The 11814-nt window shown below is 37.2% G+C and overlaps 4 protein-coding genes across 6 annotated transcripts in view; 1 reads left to right on the forward strand and 3 right to left on the reverse strand.

Annotated features, from left to right (window-relative positions):
• LOC104755807 (uncharacterized protein At1g04910-like) lies at positions 3387–7377 on the reverse strand. 2 transcript variants are annotated; one of them, XM_010478270.2, is made up of 10 exons: positions 6717–7377; positions 6245–6314; positions 5978–6045; positions 5764–5852; positions 5475–5672; positions 5191–5364; positions 4867–5083; positions 4496–4663; positions 4225–4415; positions 3387–4128 (listed from the first exon to the last, which is right to left on the reverse strand). In XM_010478270.2, exons 1-10 carry the CDS (start codon positions 7083–7085, stop codon positions 3978–3980), a joined length of 1695 nt encoding a protein of 564 aa, XP_010476572.1. In that variant the 5' UTR covers positions 7086–7377; the 3' UTR covers positions 3387–3977. The 2 variants fall into 2 exon arrangements, with proteins under 2 accessions (XP_010476572.1, XP_010476573.1); XM_010478271.2 differs by having other exon boundaries at positions 3978–4128; positions 4867–5034; positions 5160–5364; positions 6717–7375.
• Positions 7722–8788, reverse strand: LOC104755806 (10 kDa chaperonin, mitochondrial-like). The gene is made up of 3 exons (XM_010478269.2): positions 8555–8788; positions 8318–8457; positions 7722–8022 (listed from the first exon to the last, which is right to left on the reverse strand). The coding sequence occupies exons 1-3, from the start codon at positions 8657–8659 to the stop codon at positions 7971–7973; spliced, it is 297 nt and encodes a 98-aa protein (XP_010476571.1). The 5' UTR covers positions 8660–8788; the 3' UTR covers positions 7722–7970.
• LOC104755808 lies at positions 9148–10524 on the reverse strand. Its single transcript, XM_010478272.2, has 4 exons — positions 10084–10524; positions 9851–9932; positions 9622–9738; positions 9148–9382 (listed from the first exon to the last, which is right to left on the reverse strand). Exons 1-4 carry the CDS (start codon positions 10200–10202, stop codon positions 9332–9334), a joined length of 369 nt encoding a protein of 122 aa, XP_010476574.1. The 5' UTR covers positions 10203–10524; the 3' UTR covers positions 9148–9331.
• The window catches only part of LOC104755809 (serine carboxypeptidase-like 50), a 2558-nt gene continuing 1452 nt past the window's right edge, over positions 10709–11814 (forward strand). The window contains exon 1 of one of the 2 annotated variants that reach the window (XM_010478274.2): positions 10709–11814. In XM_010478274.2, coding sequence (XP_010476576.1) covers positions 10799–11814 — 1016 coding nt within the window. In that variant the 5' untranslated portion in view covers positions 10709–10798. The other variant, XM_010478275.2, reaches the window with a different exon arrangement.

Genomic DNA, 11814 nt, shown 5'->3' on the forward strand with positions numbered 1-11814 from the left:
GAGACCCTAGTTCATCCTCCTCCTCATCGCCATGATTCCACGTCACATACCTGCACACCACAAACAACAATTGAGATGCGTAAGTATTATCATAAATACTTAGTGAGGCCGTCCTCCCATCTACTGGGTTATACACACAAGCATTTGAGAACCCTCAAGTCTAAGCAATCAAACAAACACAAGCAATACATCAAACCAGGAAAACAAGTCTCGGTTGAGACTGGTATCGACCGATGCTACAAGAGAGTGTCGACCGATGCACCACAAACAGTGTCGACCGATGCCCACCAAAGGTGTCGATCGATGCCCCTTCTGCAGACACGATCTGCGCGAATCCGAACGATGAACTTCCGATTCAATCCACCTCGAAACCGTCCCAAACTCACCCAAAACACCTCAGAAACCACTGGGAATCACGAAAACAAAGAACCCAAGCAAGCAAACACCACAAAAGACAAGAAAACAGCCAAAACAAGAGAGATCTCATGCTTAGATCAACCATGGTCAAGCACTCACCTCAAGAACAGGAAGATTGGATTGAGAAACGTGGAAAACAACACCTCCAGAAGCTCCCCCTTCGTTTCCAGCAACAGCTAACCCTCCTACAGCCTCAGATCTCTCCAAAAACTCCAAGAACAAACCCAGAAAGTCACAGAAACGTTTTCTCTCTTTTCTCTCTTTCTCTTTCTCTCAAAGGCGGTGACTACCGACAAAATAACACGACCTAGGGTCGTTTTCCCCTTTTACACACGATTTAGGGATTTTAATTGAACCAAACCGAACCAATCGGCAATTAAAACGAACCCGACCAAACCGGAACACATGGTGTCGATCGATGCCCCCAAGGGTGTCGATCGACACCCACACCAAAATTACAAAAATTGGTTCGCGGATGTTACACGTATGTTCCCGACATGGCCATCCTACTATATTAATTGAGAAGTACAAATATGAAACTAACCTTAAAATGTGTAAAAAATTACATTCAATTGCCATTAGAAAAAATTAATTAAGCTTANGAAACATATCAATAATACAGAACCAATACAATAACAATCCTAAGCATACTATCCATCAACCTAGCATATCTCTAACCAAGGTTCCATCATAAACAATATAGCCAAGACCAACAACNATTTCTCTTTCTAATAAATTATGGACGAAATTACTAATTACTTTTTAAAAAAAATATATAAACCAATCAGAATTTTAAAAACTAAGATTTTCTATCCAAGTATACAATACAATTATTTTTCCCTATTTTTAATAAATAAATTCGAAGATTTTGTTAAGATTTCAAATTATGATTCTCCTATCATATTTATTTTATTTTATTTACAAATTGTTTAGAACTTTCATATAATACTTATAATTAATAAAATGCATATTTTTTGCATATGTTATGATTTGAATTTTTTAAAATGAAGATATATTACTCAATGTATGAAAATGTGTGTTTTAATTTCCGCATTGGCGGGTTAGTAAAACTAAATTTATATATAGATGATAAATTAATAATTTTTATTTACTCACAATTATAATATTAAAATTATTATTTTATATTTCACAAAATATGATGCAAATACAACAAATAAACAATATAAAACTGTAATAATACATCAAAAATAAAATACTTTAATATTCTAAAATAATTAGTATTCAAATAGACTAATAGATTTATATAACAATTAAAAATAAATATTATCTGAAACAAAATATATTTTTTTTAAAAAATAAAACAATAATTTTTATTATTATATTATATTTTTTTTTTTAAAATGTTGATCCGTGCTTTAAGCACAGGATATATCCTAGTTGATGAATTAATTAGCTATCAATAGGTTTCTTTGTGTGTGTGTTTGTGCGTTTTAATTCCTTCCTTTATATACACAAGATTAACACGTCAAGCTACATTAACAACGAAATTGGTAATACGGCTTTTCAAATAGTCGACAGTTTCAAATTTCAATATATCTAAACAATTATAGTCACGTATTGTATACACGTTATCGCCTGTTCTGATAGTTAAATTAATCAATTAATATGTTCTTTGATATAATTCGTAGATCTCTGATTTTCCTTTATTATTTCATGTGCTTATTACAAATATCTATATTTTCATGCGCTTATTTCTTTCTTTAAATTTATTTTTAAAGAAACTCGAAAGCAAAAATTATAAAGAAAGAAAATAAGATGCCAGCTATATATATTCTGACTGACAAAATCCTACTATATTAATTGGGAAGTACAAATATGAAACTAACCTTAAATGTGTAAAAAATTACATTCAATTGCCATTAGAAAAAACTTAATTAAGATTAATAAATTAATTAAATTAATATAATTATTAAAAACGAAAATCAGGGATACATTAAATAAAATAAATTGTAGAAAAGTAAAAAAAAAAACTATTAGATTCAAAACTAATCCATATTTTTTAAAAAATTAACTGCTAAGATTTTAAAAATCTAATCATATAAAATCTACAACTACATATTTTATCCTACTATATTAATTGAGAAGTAAAAATATGAAACTAACCTTAAAATGTGTAAAAATACATTCAATTGCCATTAAAAAAGCTTAATTAAGATTAATTAATTAATTAAATAAATAAAATTAATTAAAAAAATGAAAATCAGAGACACATCAAATAAAACAAATTGTTGAAAAGTAAATAGAATCAAAACTAATTCGTACTTAAGAAAAAGTTAACAAGTAAGATTTTAAAAACCAATCGAATAAAATATATACATCTACAAATTTTATCAAAAAAAATTTCTACCACAGATTAAAATTATTACAGACAAGAAAAATAAGCCACAGAAAAAAAAAATGAATGTTGTTGTCAAATAGACTTTTTAGAACTTTTACTAGCTATATTTAGTTGTTCTTTTTTACATGTTAGTAAGGATTGTGTTTAGTTGACAAAGGTTTAAACAATTTTATTTATTACATACAAATGTTTTATTGACAGGTTTTCAATAAACATTTTTAAAATACAAAAATTATAATATAAGCAAACCAAATTTTTAATCACAAATTATTATAAATAACATAATAATAAAATAATTTTTTATTTAAAAAATGTTCAGCCCGCGATTCTTCGCGGGTTAGTACCTAGTTTACAATATATTTGTCAATGCCAACTCTGAAAAATGATAAGTCTGCATTATAAGTAAGTTATAGTTGAAATAATTAAATCAAGTCATTCTTTTTTCGACTTAACAAGTTCAATAATAGAGATGTTATCTGGATTACTGGATATTTACAATCTCATGGAAGCTAGAAAACAATGCTGAAGAAAAATTAGGATGTCTCCTTAAGGTGAAACAATAGCTGAAGTTCATACATTCTTTTTTAGGAATGAAAAATGAAAGGTGTAATTTGTAAAATTGATTATCAGTTGCAGCCATTTAGGAGCATCACTCCAAGTATTGTTCGATTTTAGAATCGGATACACCAACTTGTACAAAGAGAGAGATTTACTTGGAAGATCACTCACAAGAATATAAACAATTAAACATAATTTAAACAAGACAAAAAATTAAACCAAAAAGGAACCGATCAGTGTACAAAACTTTTTTGGAAGCTTTCTTATCCCCTGTGACTCTATGGCCGACCCTACATCTATTTATTTCTGGGCAAACCCAACCAATAGACACCAAATATACAAAAACGCAAACGCTCTGCAAAACATCCAAATGCTATCCTCTTCTCCGAGAAACAAAAGGTTGGATCTTGGTGGGAGCTAATCACAGTTCCTCGTGTTAGATAGATACATCAGCTTCAATGTGTCAAAAAATCTCCCCCAGGGGAGAAGTTGCGAAGTCCCTGCATGCGCAGACTAGTCCTCTCTCTCTTTCTCTCTCTCTCTCTCTCTCCCTGTGTTTGGATGCGGATGTGGCCAAAAGAATTGAAAGAATTGTTGTAAATAAAAGAAGGAATGCACCAGAATTTTCCAGTGAAAGAATGTGTCAGGTGGCTGATGCTGTTGTTTTGTTCTTCCGGCACATACAGTCAGGGCAAGGGAATATGTAAATAGAGTCACTAGGTCGTTTCAGCTCAAACCCCTTGTAGTCACTATGAGACCTCATGCTTAGCATTTGCCGTTTAAAACTTCTCCATCTGCCGGTAAATATCAGAAACAACCATTGAGGGACCAACCAGATACTATCAACCAAAACATCATGTTTGTAGGTGGAAGAGTTGAGGAGTCCTTACCCCAACTTAGGATTGTCAAAGAGTACGGCTAACTTTCGCTTGTCTGGCCGAATCGTCTTCGAATGCCCTCCGAACAAATACCTCCGATGTCCCATGAGGAAATGAGGGAAGTTTCCACCTTGAGTTGTCACAAATACTTCACTGTGGAGACACACCGTGTAATCTATCGCAGCCATTCTCGAGGAGAAGTTCTGAATAAAGACACATAGTTTTATGCAAGTCAGAAAATATTCATCACGTGAAAGTGCAAACAGTGAAAGATCATGGAAACCTTAAAAGGGGCCAGTTCTTCCTCAGACGCAAGCATCTCCTTCGTCTGTAGATTAGGGAACATCTCGAGTAGTGGAGCCATAGTTCTATTCGCGCTATATATTGGGCCAGCTGCAAGGTATATATATGTGCTTTTGTTGAACCCCATTCCTCTCAGCATCAAACCAACCTGAGAGGTATACAAGCAAGAAAAGTGAACCAATGGTAATAAGATTCTCTGCCACAGTGGTCAGCACTTTGCACAAGTACTCTGATTATTCCACAGCAGTATCCATGGATGACTATAAGACGAAAATATGACAATTAATATAGACCACCATTGTGCATGGTAGAGGCTACAGAAGTTGCAGAACCAAAAGAACTTATGCTTACCTCTAAAGGAGTTAAAGGGCATTTCCCGTTGAGCCTGTTTGCTCCTGGTCGTATCACACGGCCTGGTTTTGTGAACTTCCCTTTCCATCCCCTTTCTCTCGCCGCAATCATGTCTTGTTTTTCTTGCTTACCACCATCAAATACACAACAAGAGAAAGCTACCATATCCTGCAACATGGTCTTATAGTGTATTATATCTCTCACCTCAGAGCCAGATCTGTTTTCAGAATTATACAGCCATGACAAAGACCAGTGGCAGATTCGTTAAGTGTTTGACTTTACAAGTAACGAACCTCTTCAAATCGAAGATGCACAGAAACATACTTGCCAGCATTGTTTGCACTAAGCTCCTTCATTTTCTTCACCAGTGTTTCTCCTTGGGTCAGTATAGGTTTCGAAAATCGCAAGGCTATATTATTCGCCAAACATCTAAATCTCTGGACAGCTCGAGGAGCATCAAATGAAAGTCTATTCGCAAATGGGGAAATTCTTATAACCCTGTGCCGTAAAAAAAAACAAATAAGTCAAAACCCGTCTGTATAACAAAATAAATAGTCCCATACACAAAAACAAGACAGTTTATTATTGAAAGTAACCTTGTGACTCACTTTTCTTCAAGCAGCTTTGGCAGGACTGAGTCCCGGTAATAGGAGGTGGGTGCCCATGCTTTAACTCTGAAGTTGTAGACATTTGTCAAGTTATAGTCAAAACGCTCCATTAAGTATTCAGGAACTGTATCGACCACCCGCACATAATTTTCTAAGGTATCAATAAAGTATTCTTCATCATAGATGTCTCCAAATTTACTGAAAAAAAAAAACCATCTGTCAGAGAAATAGGGATGGCTTTGCTAATTTTACAACACGGGGAGAAGATATGAAAACAAATATCCGAAACCTCGGATCTTTCCATATGCTGTGATAGTGAAAGTTGGGAATTACAAGGGTCGCATTAAGGTAGCCTGCCACAGCAACCGCATTGCAAATCTAAGACAAAACATGGTAGATTACAAGTCAACAGCTTTACCTTAGACAAGGTAGCCAGACAATTGCAAGAAGGCTTGAGTGAAACAAATCAACTTGATGTAAGATGAAAAGATAGACAAACCTACCGAAGTCCGCTGCTGATTCAAGCCTCCATTAGCCTCGATGAATATGAAACCATTTGACTCAGGCGAAACTATAATTGTCAACACACAACAAAGATAAAAACCATAAATTATGACCCTTAGCCAGAGTAATTCACTAATTCTATTCTTCAGGGCTTTACTAGTGATGTTTTTTTTCCCATTAAAGTGAGAAGCTTGACATGAAAGTTGTAACTTATTGCATAGGAAAAGCACACTTATTAAGAAAGTAGGAAAGCTATGTAATAATACCTCCAGTAGACTTGTTCACACATGGCTTCCATTCCACACCTTTATAAGAACGTTTCCAAATCGTTGATATCTATAAAAAGACAATTTTTCATTGACAAAACGTGAGAAAGGATATAGCATGTACCAAATTAGGTGATCATTCTTAGCTATATAGAGTATCACTGGCATGAACCAACCACACAAACAAAGTAGGGACAATGATTAAACAGAGCAATACATTCTCCTAAACATTTGTACTTCTCTAAATGGATCAATACTAAAACTCATGAGAAATGCAATTAGAGCTGAAACTAGATGACATGGTTTATAGTGAAGGCAGGGATCGAGATTATTAATAAAGAGACTTTAACATATCATAAATAGATCCAAATTGTGTCATGAATTGGAATAGTTCAGCTCACAAGCAACCAAATCGAGACACAATGGCGACATTCTCAAAAAGGATTTCACAAAAGCGGAGGGCAAACCTCACCGCATCAGCAGTGGTGTTATCGGCGTCCATATCAGCGCGGAGCCTAGCGTAAACCTGCGGGCTCCTGTAAACGGATCCCGGAGCAGGACGGCGGTGGATGATCGGAGCGGCATCAAACGAGGCCACGCGCATGTGAAAAAACATACAGGAGACGTAGATGAGAGGAGCGAACAGGAGAATTCCCTGACGCCGGAGAAGAACAGATAAAAGGATCCATGAGATACGGTGAAGGAATGTAGTCCGAGTTTGGTGTTGTTGCCCGGAGGATTTAGAGCGGCTCCGGCAGAGACGAGGTGAAGGCGGCGGAGAAGGTGTAGCCACCGGAAGCCGATTTTGAATCGACAGATCTCTCTCCACCTGGGAAATCATTTGTTTCCCTTCTCTCTCTCTTTCCTTCGTCAGTGCGCTACGCCATTACTAAAATAATAATGAATACATATATCATTGCATTGTTTGCGACGACAACGGCAGGTGGCAAACGCCGATTGCACAGATTTGTACCGGCGGCGAAACTGTGTGTGACACACACACACACTTTTTTATTTATTAGTTTTGTGCGCTCGTGCGGTGGATGCGTGATCGATTATTTTGTTCACATGCACTTTTTTTATTGGCTCCTTCTCACCTTCTGTGTCTCTGTCTCTTTTACTTCTTTCAATTTACAGATTTCGTTTAAAACGGAAACTCTCTTTTATTTAATGTGATGGATTCAATGCACCAGTTTCTTCTTCTTATGGTCTATTTTGTATTGGAAGAGTGAATTAACCAAATATAGCAGCAATGAGTTAAAATACAACTTTTCTTTTGGGTTAGCAAGGCCATAAGTATTTTAATTCAAACAAACTATACTAAAATTGAAGCTGCGACAAAAGACAAAACTAATGTTGTATCAACATATAAACGAGTAGAGCTTGCACATGAAGTAAGCAAAAGTCAACTAACCCACCGTCTACATTGGCTATTAGAGAACTTGGTGCCTAAACGTAGACGGAAAGCATCAACAGATTAATGAAAAGCACGAAATATTAGAATCAGAAGATGCAATAACACTTGGGGGTTTTTATCCATATGATTGATGCCCATTTGTAACAATTCAAAGACAGTTTCATAAAGAGAGTAAATTCAATGAAAAACGACAAAGTCCAACCACATCTTCAAAGATAAAACTAAACTTAAAAATGACTTCTCTTCCTCATAACACAGACACCAACATCAACTATCGTGGTTGAGTTGTTGGCGAGCTTTTAGCCTTTTTCAATCCTCGTGCAATGTTCCCAAGACGTCCTCATCCCGGAACAGATGGTACCTGCATCCAATCACACAAAGCAAAAGTTCCTTTACTTGAGAGAGTCTTAATTCCTCATTTGTAAAATTAACAACAATATACAAAAGTGGGGTTGAAATTAACACTCAATTCCATTGATCAAGAGTAGAAATGATCTGATAATTAAGGGGACTAACTGATTGAGATGATCTAAAACATCATGGGTCCTTTTTGATAGTATCCAAAGTTTAAAGACAATTATATACCATATCCTAATGATCTAAAGGGGGTAAATACAAATGAAACAACAAAGAAAGAAGTAGGTTTTTAAACTTACTCGTTCTCGCCGAGCTTGACCTGAGTGCCGCCGTACTCTGGGAGAAGAACAGTGTCGCCTTCCTTCACAGAGACTGGAATCAATTTCCCGTCTTTATCCCTTGATCCAGGTCCAACAGCTACCACCCTGCCTGAGTTCAGCTGTAATCATTGAGAAAAAAAAGCTACATCATTTCAGATCTCTGATGAAAAAATCATAAGAAGATCAACTAGTGGAAATTAGATCGGTCTTTTTTACCTGGGAGGATTTCTCGGGGAGGAGAATGCCGCTTTCGGTTTTAGCAGGCTGGATCACTTTCTTAACCAGGATCCGGTTGAACGTTGGCATCAGACGCTTCATCATTTTTCCTCAATTTCTTCTTCTTCTTCTTCTCTCGAATGAATCGGAAATTTCTAGGGTTTCTTTGAGTTTTTAATTTGGGGGAGAGAGGATACAATAGAAGACGGAAGTTTCTAGATCGTAGGGTTTATCTTGGCGGACAAGGCCATAGGGTTTTAGTGATTTATTCCCTAATATTTGGGCTTTTAATATCCATACTATTTATCTAATGGACCTGGCCCATTTATATGCGGAAGCAGTGTGTGTCTTGTTTTTTTTTGGTTTCAAACTTTCAGTTGCCCAATATACGAAGTTTGGAATGTTAATTGCTCATTTGCTACTACTGAGGTCAGTTTGAATTTGATGAAGAAATCGTTATTGATATTCTTCTAGGTAACATACAGAACGAGAGTTCTTTACATTGTTGCACATTGAAAGTGGTGGAAATACTATCACATGAGATACAACAGGATGGGAAACAAAGAAGGTGTTCAGAGGGTATAATAAAACAATTGTGTGTAAACCTGCCTTTACAGGCATTTTGTGCTCTTATTTTTCTTAGCACGGATCAGAACAGTCCATTTCTCCGGGTTTTATACCATAGCATTACAAGTGTTCGAGATAACAAGTTTTGTTACAACAAAATTAGATACAGAACTAAGAAAAATAGAGTTGTGTATAAATCGTTCGACGCCACTAGCCACTTCCATCGAGCTGGCCTTGAGAAAGAAGGTGAGCCATGTATTGCTGCATTCACACAATCAAAAGAGCTCAACACAATAGGTTTTGTATTTTCTAGAGTTCTAACCTCACATGATTCTACAAACATCTATCAACATATGGCAGTACCACAAAGTTTTGTACTATCAAAATCCTAGACCTCGAACTATCTATGGAAACTGACCTTCAAACAAACAGTGAAACACAGTATCATCCGCACCACTGAGACTGTGAACACCAATTTTAGAGATATTGAAGAAACTTACAGAGTGGTAAACGTATGGAGATTTTCCCTGGCGCTCAAAATGCTTAGCCATTATGCAGAATTCAACAGGACCCCAATCCTCAGATTCATAGCAAGCTCCAAGCGCAGCTTTGTACAGCTTTAAAAAACCAAACACATTTCGTCAATCACAGAGAACAAATCAACTATATATATATATATATATATATATATATAACTCGAAACGAAAACACAAATGTCTCTGTAATAACCTTAGCTGTGTCGGTCAGAAGTTCCGTGCCGGCAGGGTAAGATGCATAAAACTGATCGCCCCTGGAATATCCTGCTCTTGTTCTACAAAACATTCGAATCCGTACATTAAATCAAACAAGACTTGAAGGTAAAAAACTAAGAGAAGAACCCCAAACAGAGCCATCCAAAGCCATAAACATTGAAGTTGAAGAGTAAGAAGAAGAAAAATTGAGATCCCGTAGCTAGAAATTACGTGTTGTTTGTATAGAAAAACGTGAGAGCAGCAGTAAAGCAATAGAATCCGGCGTAAGAGAAACCCCGTCGTAGCTTCTGTATCTTCAAAATCTCTGAGCAAACATTCAAGATCGTCATCTTCAACCTTTAATATTCAACTTACTCGAAAGGAGTACGAAGAAACCTTTCGGAAACTCTCTCAGGTATTCTATCGAACACCTTGTGATCAATTTACCAGACAAAATTAAAACACTCAATACGATTCAGATCCTCTCGCCAAATTTGCAGTGGCAAGCAAATGTTAAAACATCAGTAAGGCTTTCTATAGTCTGCCTTCTTATCGGGCCTATCCAAGCTTTTCATTTTGGGTCCAAACCTGTAAACCAAAAAATCATTCGTGTTGACAAATATAACCAATAAAAATGTTCTTTGCCAGGTTACATTGGTTACAAGTACAACTTACAAGTTACAAGACTAAACACAAAGTATTTTTGGATTATAGTATAAATTATGAAAACCATAGTATAAAAAATGAAACAATTCATGTTTATATTTAGAATTATTTCTATATGTGAAACTACGTGTTGACAACAACAAAAAACCATAAAAAATGTAGCCACGTTTACATTGTCATTGGTTGCAAGATAAAACAAACAACATAAAAGTAATGTTGTTGGAGTCAAATAATACAAAGGAATCTTAATGTAAAGACGCCACGAGCCAAAGTGGCGATAATGGAGAACGTCGTCCCTACACTCTTCTTCTTGCTTTCCATTCTCTTTCTCTCCGTCTCCGTCTCCGTTGAGTCTCTTCCGCCTCCTCCATTGTTTCCCGATGAAGCTCTCCCCACTAAATCCGGCTACCTCCCGGTCAAACCCGCCCCCGGCTCTTCCATGTTCTATGCCTTCTACGAAGCCCAAAAGCCGACCACACCTCCTCCCGACACTCCGCTCCTAGTTTGGCTCCAAGGTGGACCAGGATGCTCTTCCATGATTGGTAACTTCTACGAGCTTGGCCCTTGGCGCCTAGTTTCACGTGCCACAGAGCTAGAGCGCAACCCCGGCGCTTGGAACCGCCTCTTCGGGCTACTTTTTGTGGATAACCCTATAGGAGTCGGATTCAGTATCGCCGCCTCAAAACAAGACATACCCACAAATCAGAGACAAGTCGCTGAGCATCTTTACGCAGCTCTCGTGGAGTTCCTTGAACAAAACCCAGGCTTTGAAAACCGACCGGTTTACTTCACCGGCGAGAGCTACGCTGGGAAGTACGTTCCAGCTATTGGATACTATATCCTTAAAGAGAAACCAAACGGGAAAGTTAATCTAAAAGGTCTAGCCATTGGAAACGGGCTGACCGACCCGGTGACCCAGGTCCAGACCCATGCGGTCAACGTCTACTACTCTGGTTTAGTCAACGCAAAACAGAGAGTTGAACTGGAGAAAGCGCAGGAGATATCCGTGGCTCTCGTGAAGTCCGAGAAATGGCGTGAAGCAGCAGACGCGAGAAGCGACGTGTTGGACATACTGAGTAACATGACGGGCCTAGCGACGCTCTACAACACGAAACGTTCGATTCCTTACAGAACAGACCTCGTGGTGGACCTTCTGAACCAGAGAGAAGCTAAGCGTGTTTTGGGAGTAAGCGAAACGGCGCGTTTTGAGGAATGCAGCGAAGAAGTAGAAGATGTGTTGCGTGGGGACGTGATGAAGAGCGTGAAGTTTATGGTGGAATACGTATTGGAGAGGAC

Source organism: Camelina sativa, chromosome 17 (genome assembly GCF_000633955.1).
Source record: "Camelina sativa cultivar DH55 chromosome 17, Cs, whole genome shotgun sequence".
Taxonomy (NCBI): Eukaryota; Viridiplantae; Streptophyta; class Magnoliopsida; order Brassicales; family Brassicaceae; genus Camelina; species Camelina sativa.

Excerpts from the sequence above, each read along its gene's own strand:
- LOC104755807 (XM_010478270.2), bottom strand. The coding sequence starts at position 7,085 with ATGATTTCCCAGGTGGAGAGAGATCTGTCGATTCAAAATCGGCTTCCG. Across the intron at positions 6,046-6,244 it reads TGTGAACAAGTCTACTGGAG|TTTCGCCTGAGTCAAATGGT; the intron begins GTATTATTACAT and ends TGACAATTATAG. Across the intron at positions 4,416-4,495 it reads AAGAACTGGCCCCTTTTAAG|AACTTCTCCTCGAGAATGGC; the intron begins GTTTCCATGATC and ends GTCTTTATTCAG.
- LOC104755806 (XM_010478269.2), bottom strand. The coding sequence starts at position 8,659 with ATGATGAAGCGTCTGATGCCAACGTTCAACCGGATCCTGGTTAAGAAA. Across the intron at positions 8,458-8,554 it reads TCCCCGAGAAATCCTCCCAG|CTGAACTCAGGCAGGGTGGT; the intron begins GTAAAAAAGACC and ends CAATGATTACAG. Across the intron at positions 8,023-8,317 it reads GTCAAGCTCGGCGAGAACGA|GTACCATCTGTTCCGGGATG; the intron begins GTAAGTTTAAAA and ends GATTGGATGCAG.
- LOC104755808 (XM_010478272.2), bottom strand. The coding sequence starts at position 10,202 with ATGACGATCTTGAATGTTTGCTCAGAGATTTTGAAGATACAGAAGCTA. Across the intron at positions 9,933-10,083 it reads TTTTTCTATACAAACAACAC|AACAAGAGCAGGATATTCCA; the intron begins GTAATTTCTAGC and ends AATGTTTTGTAG. Across the intron at positions 9,383-9,621 it reads CTCCATACGTTTACCACTCT|CAATACATGGCTCACCTTCT; the intron begins GTAAGTTTCTTC and ends GTGTGAATGCAG.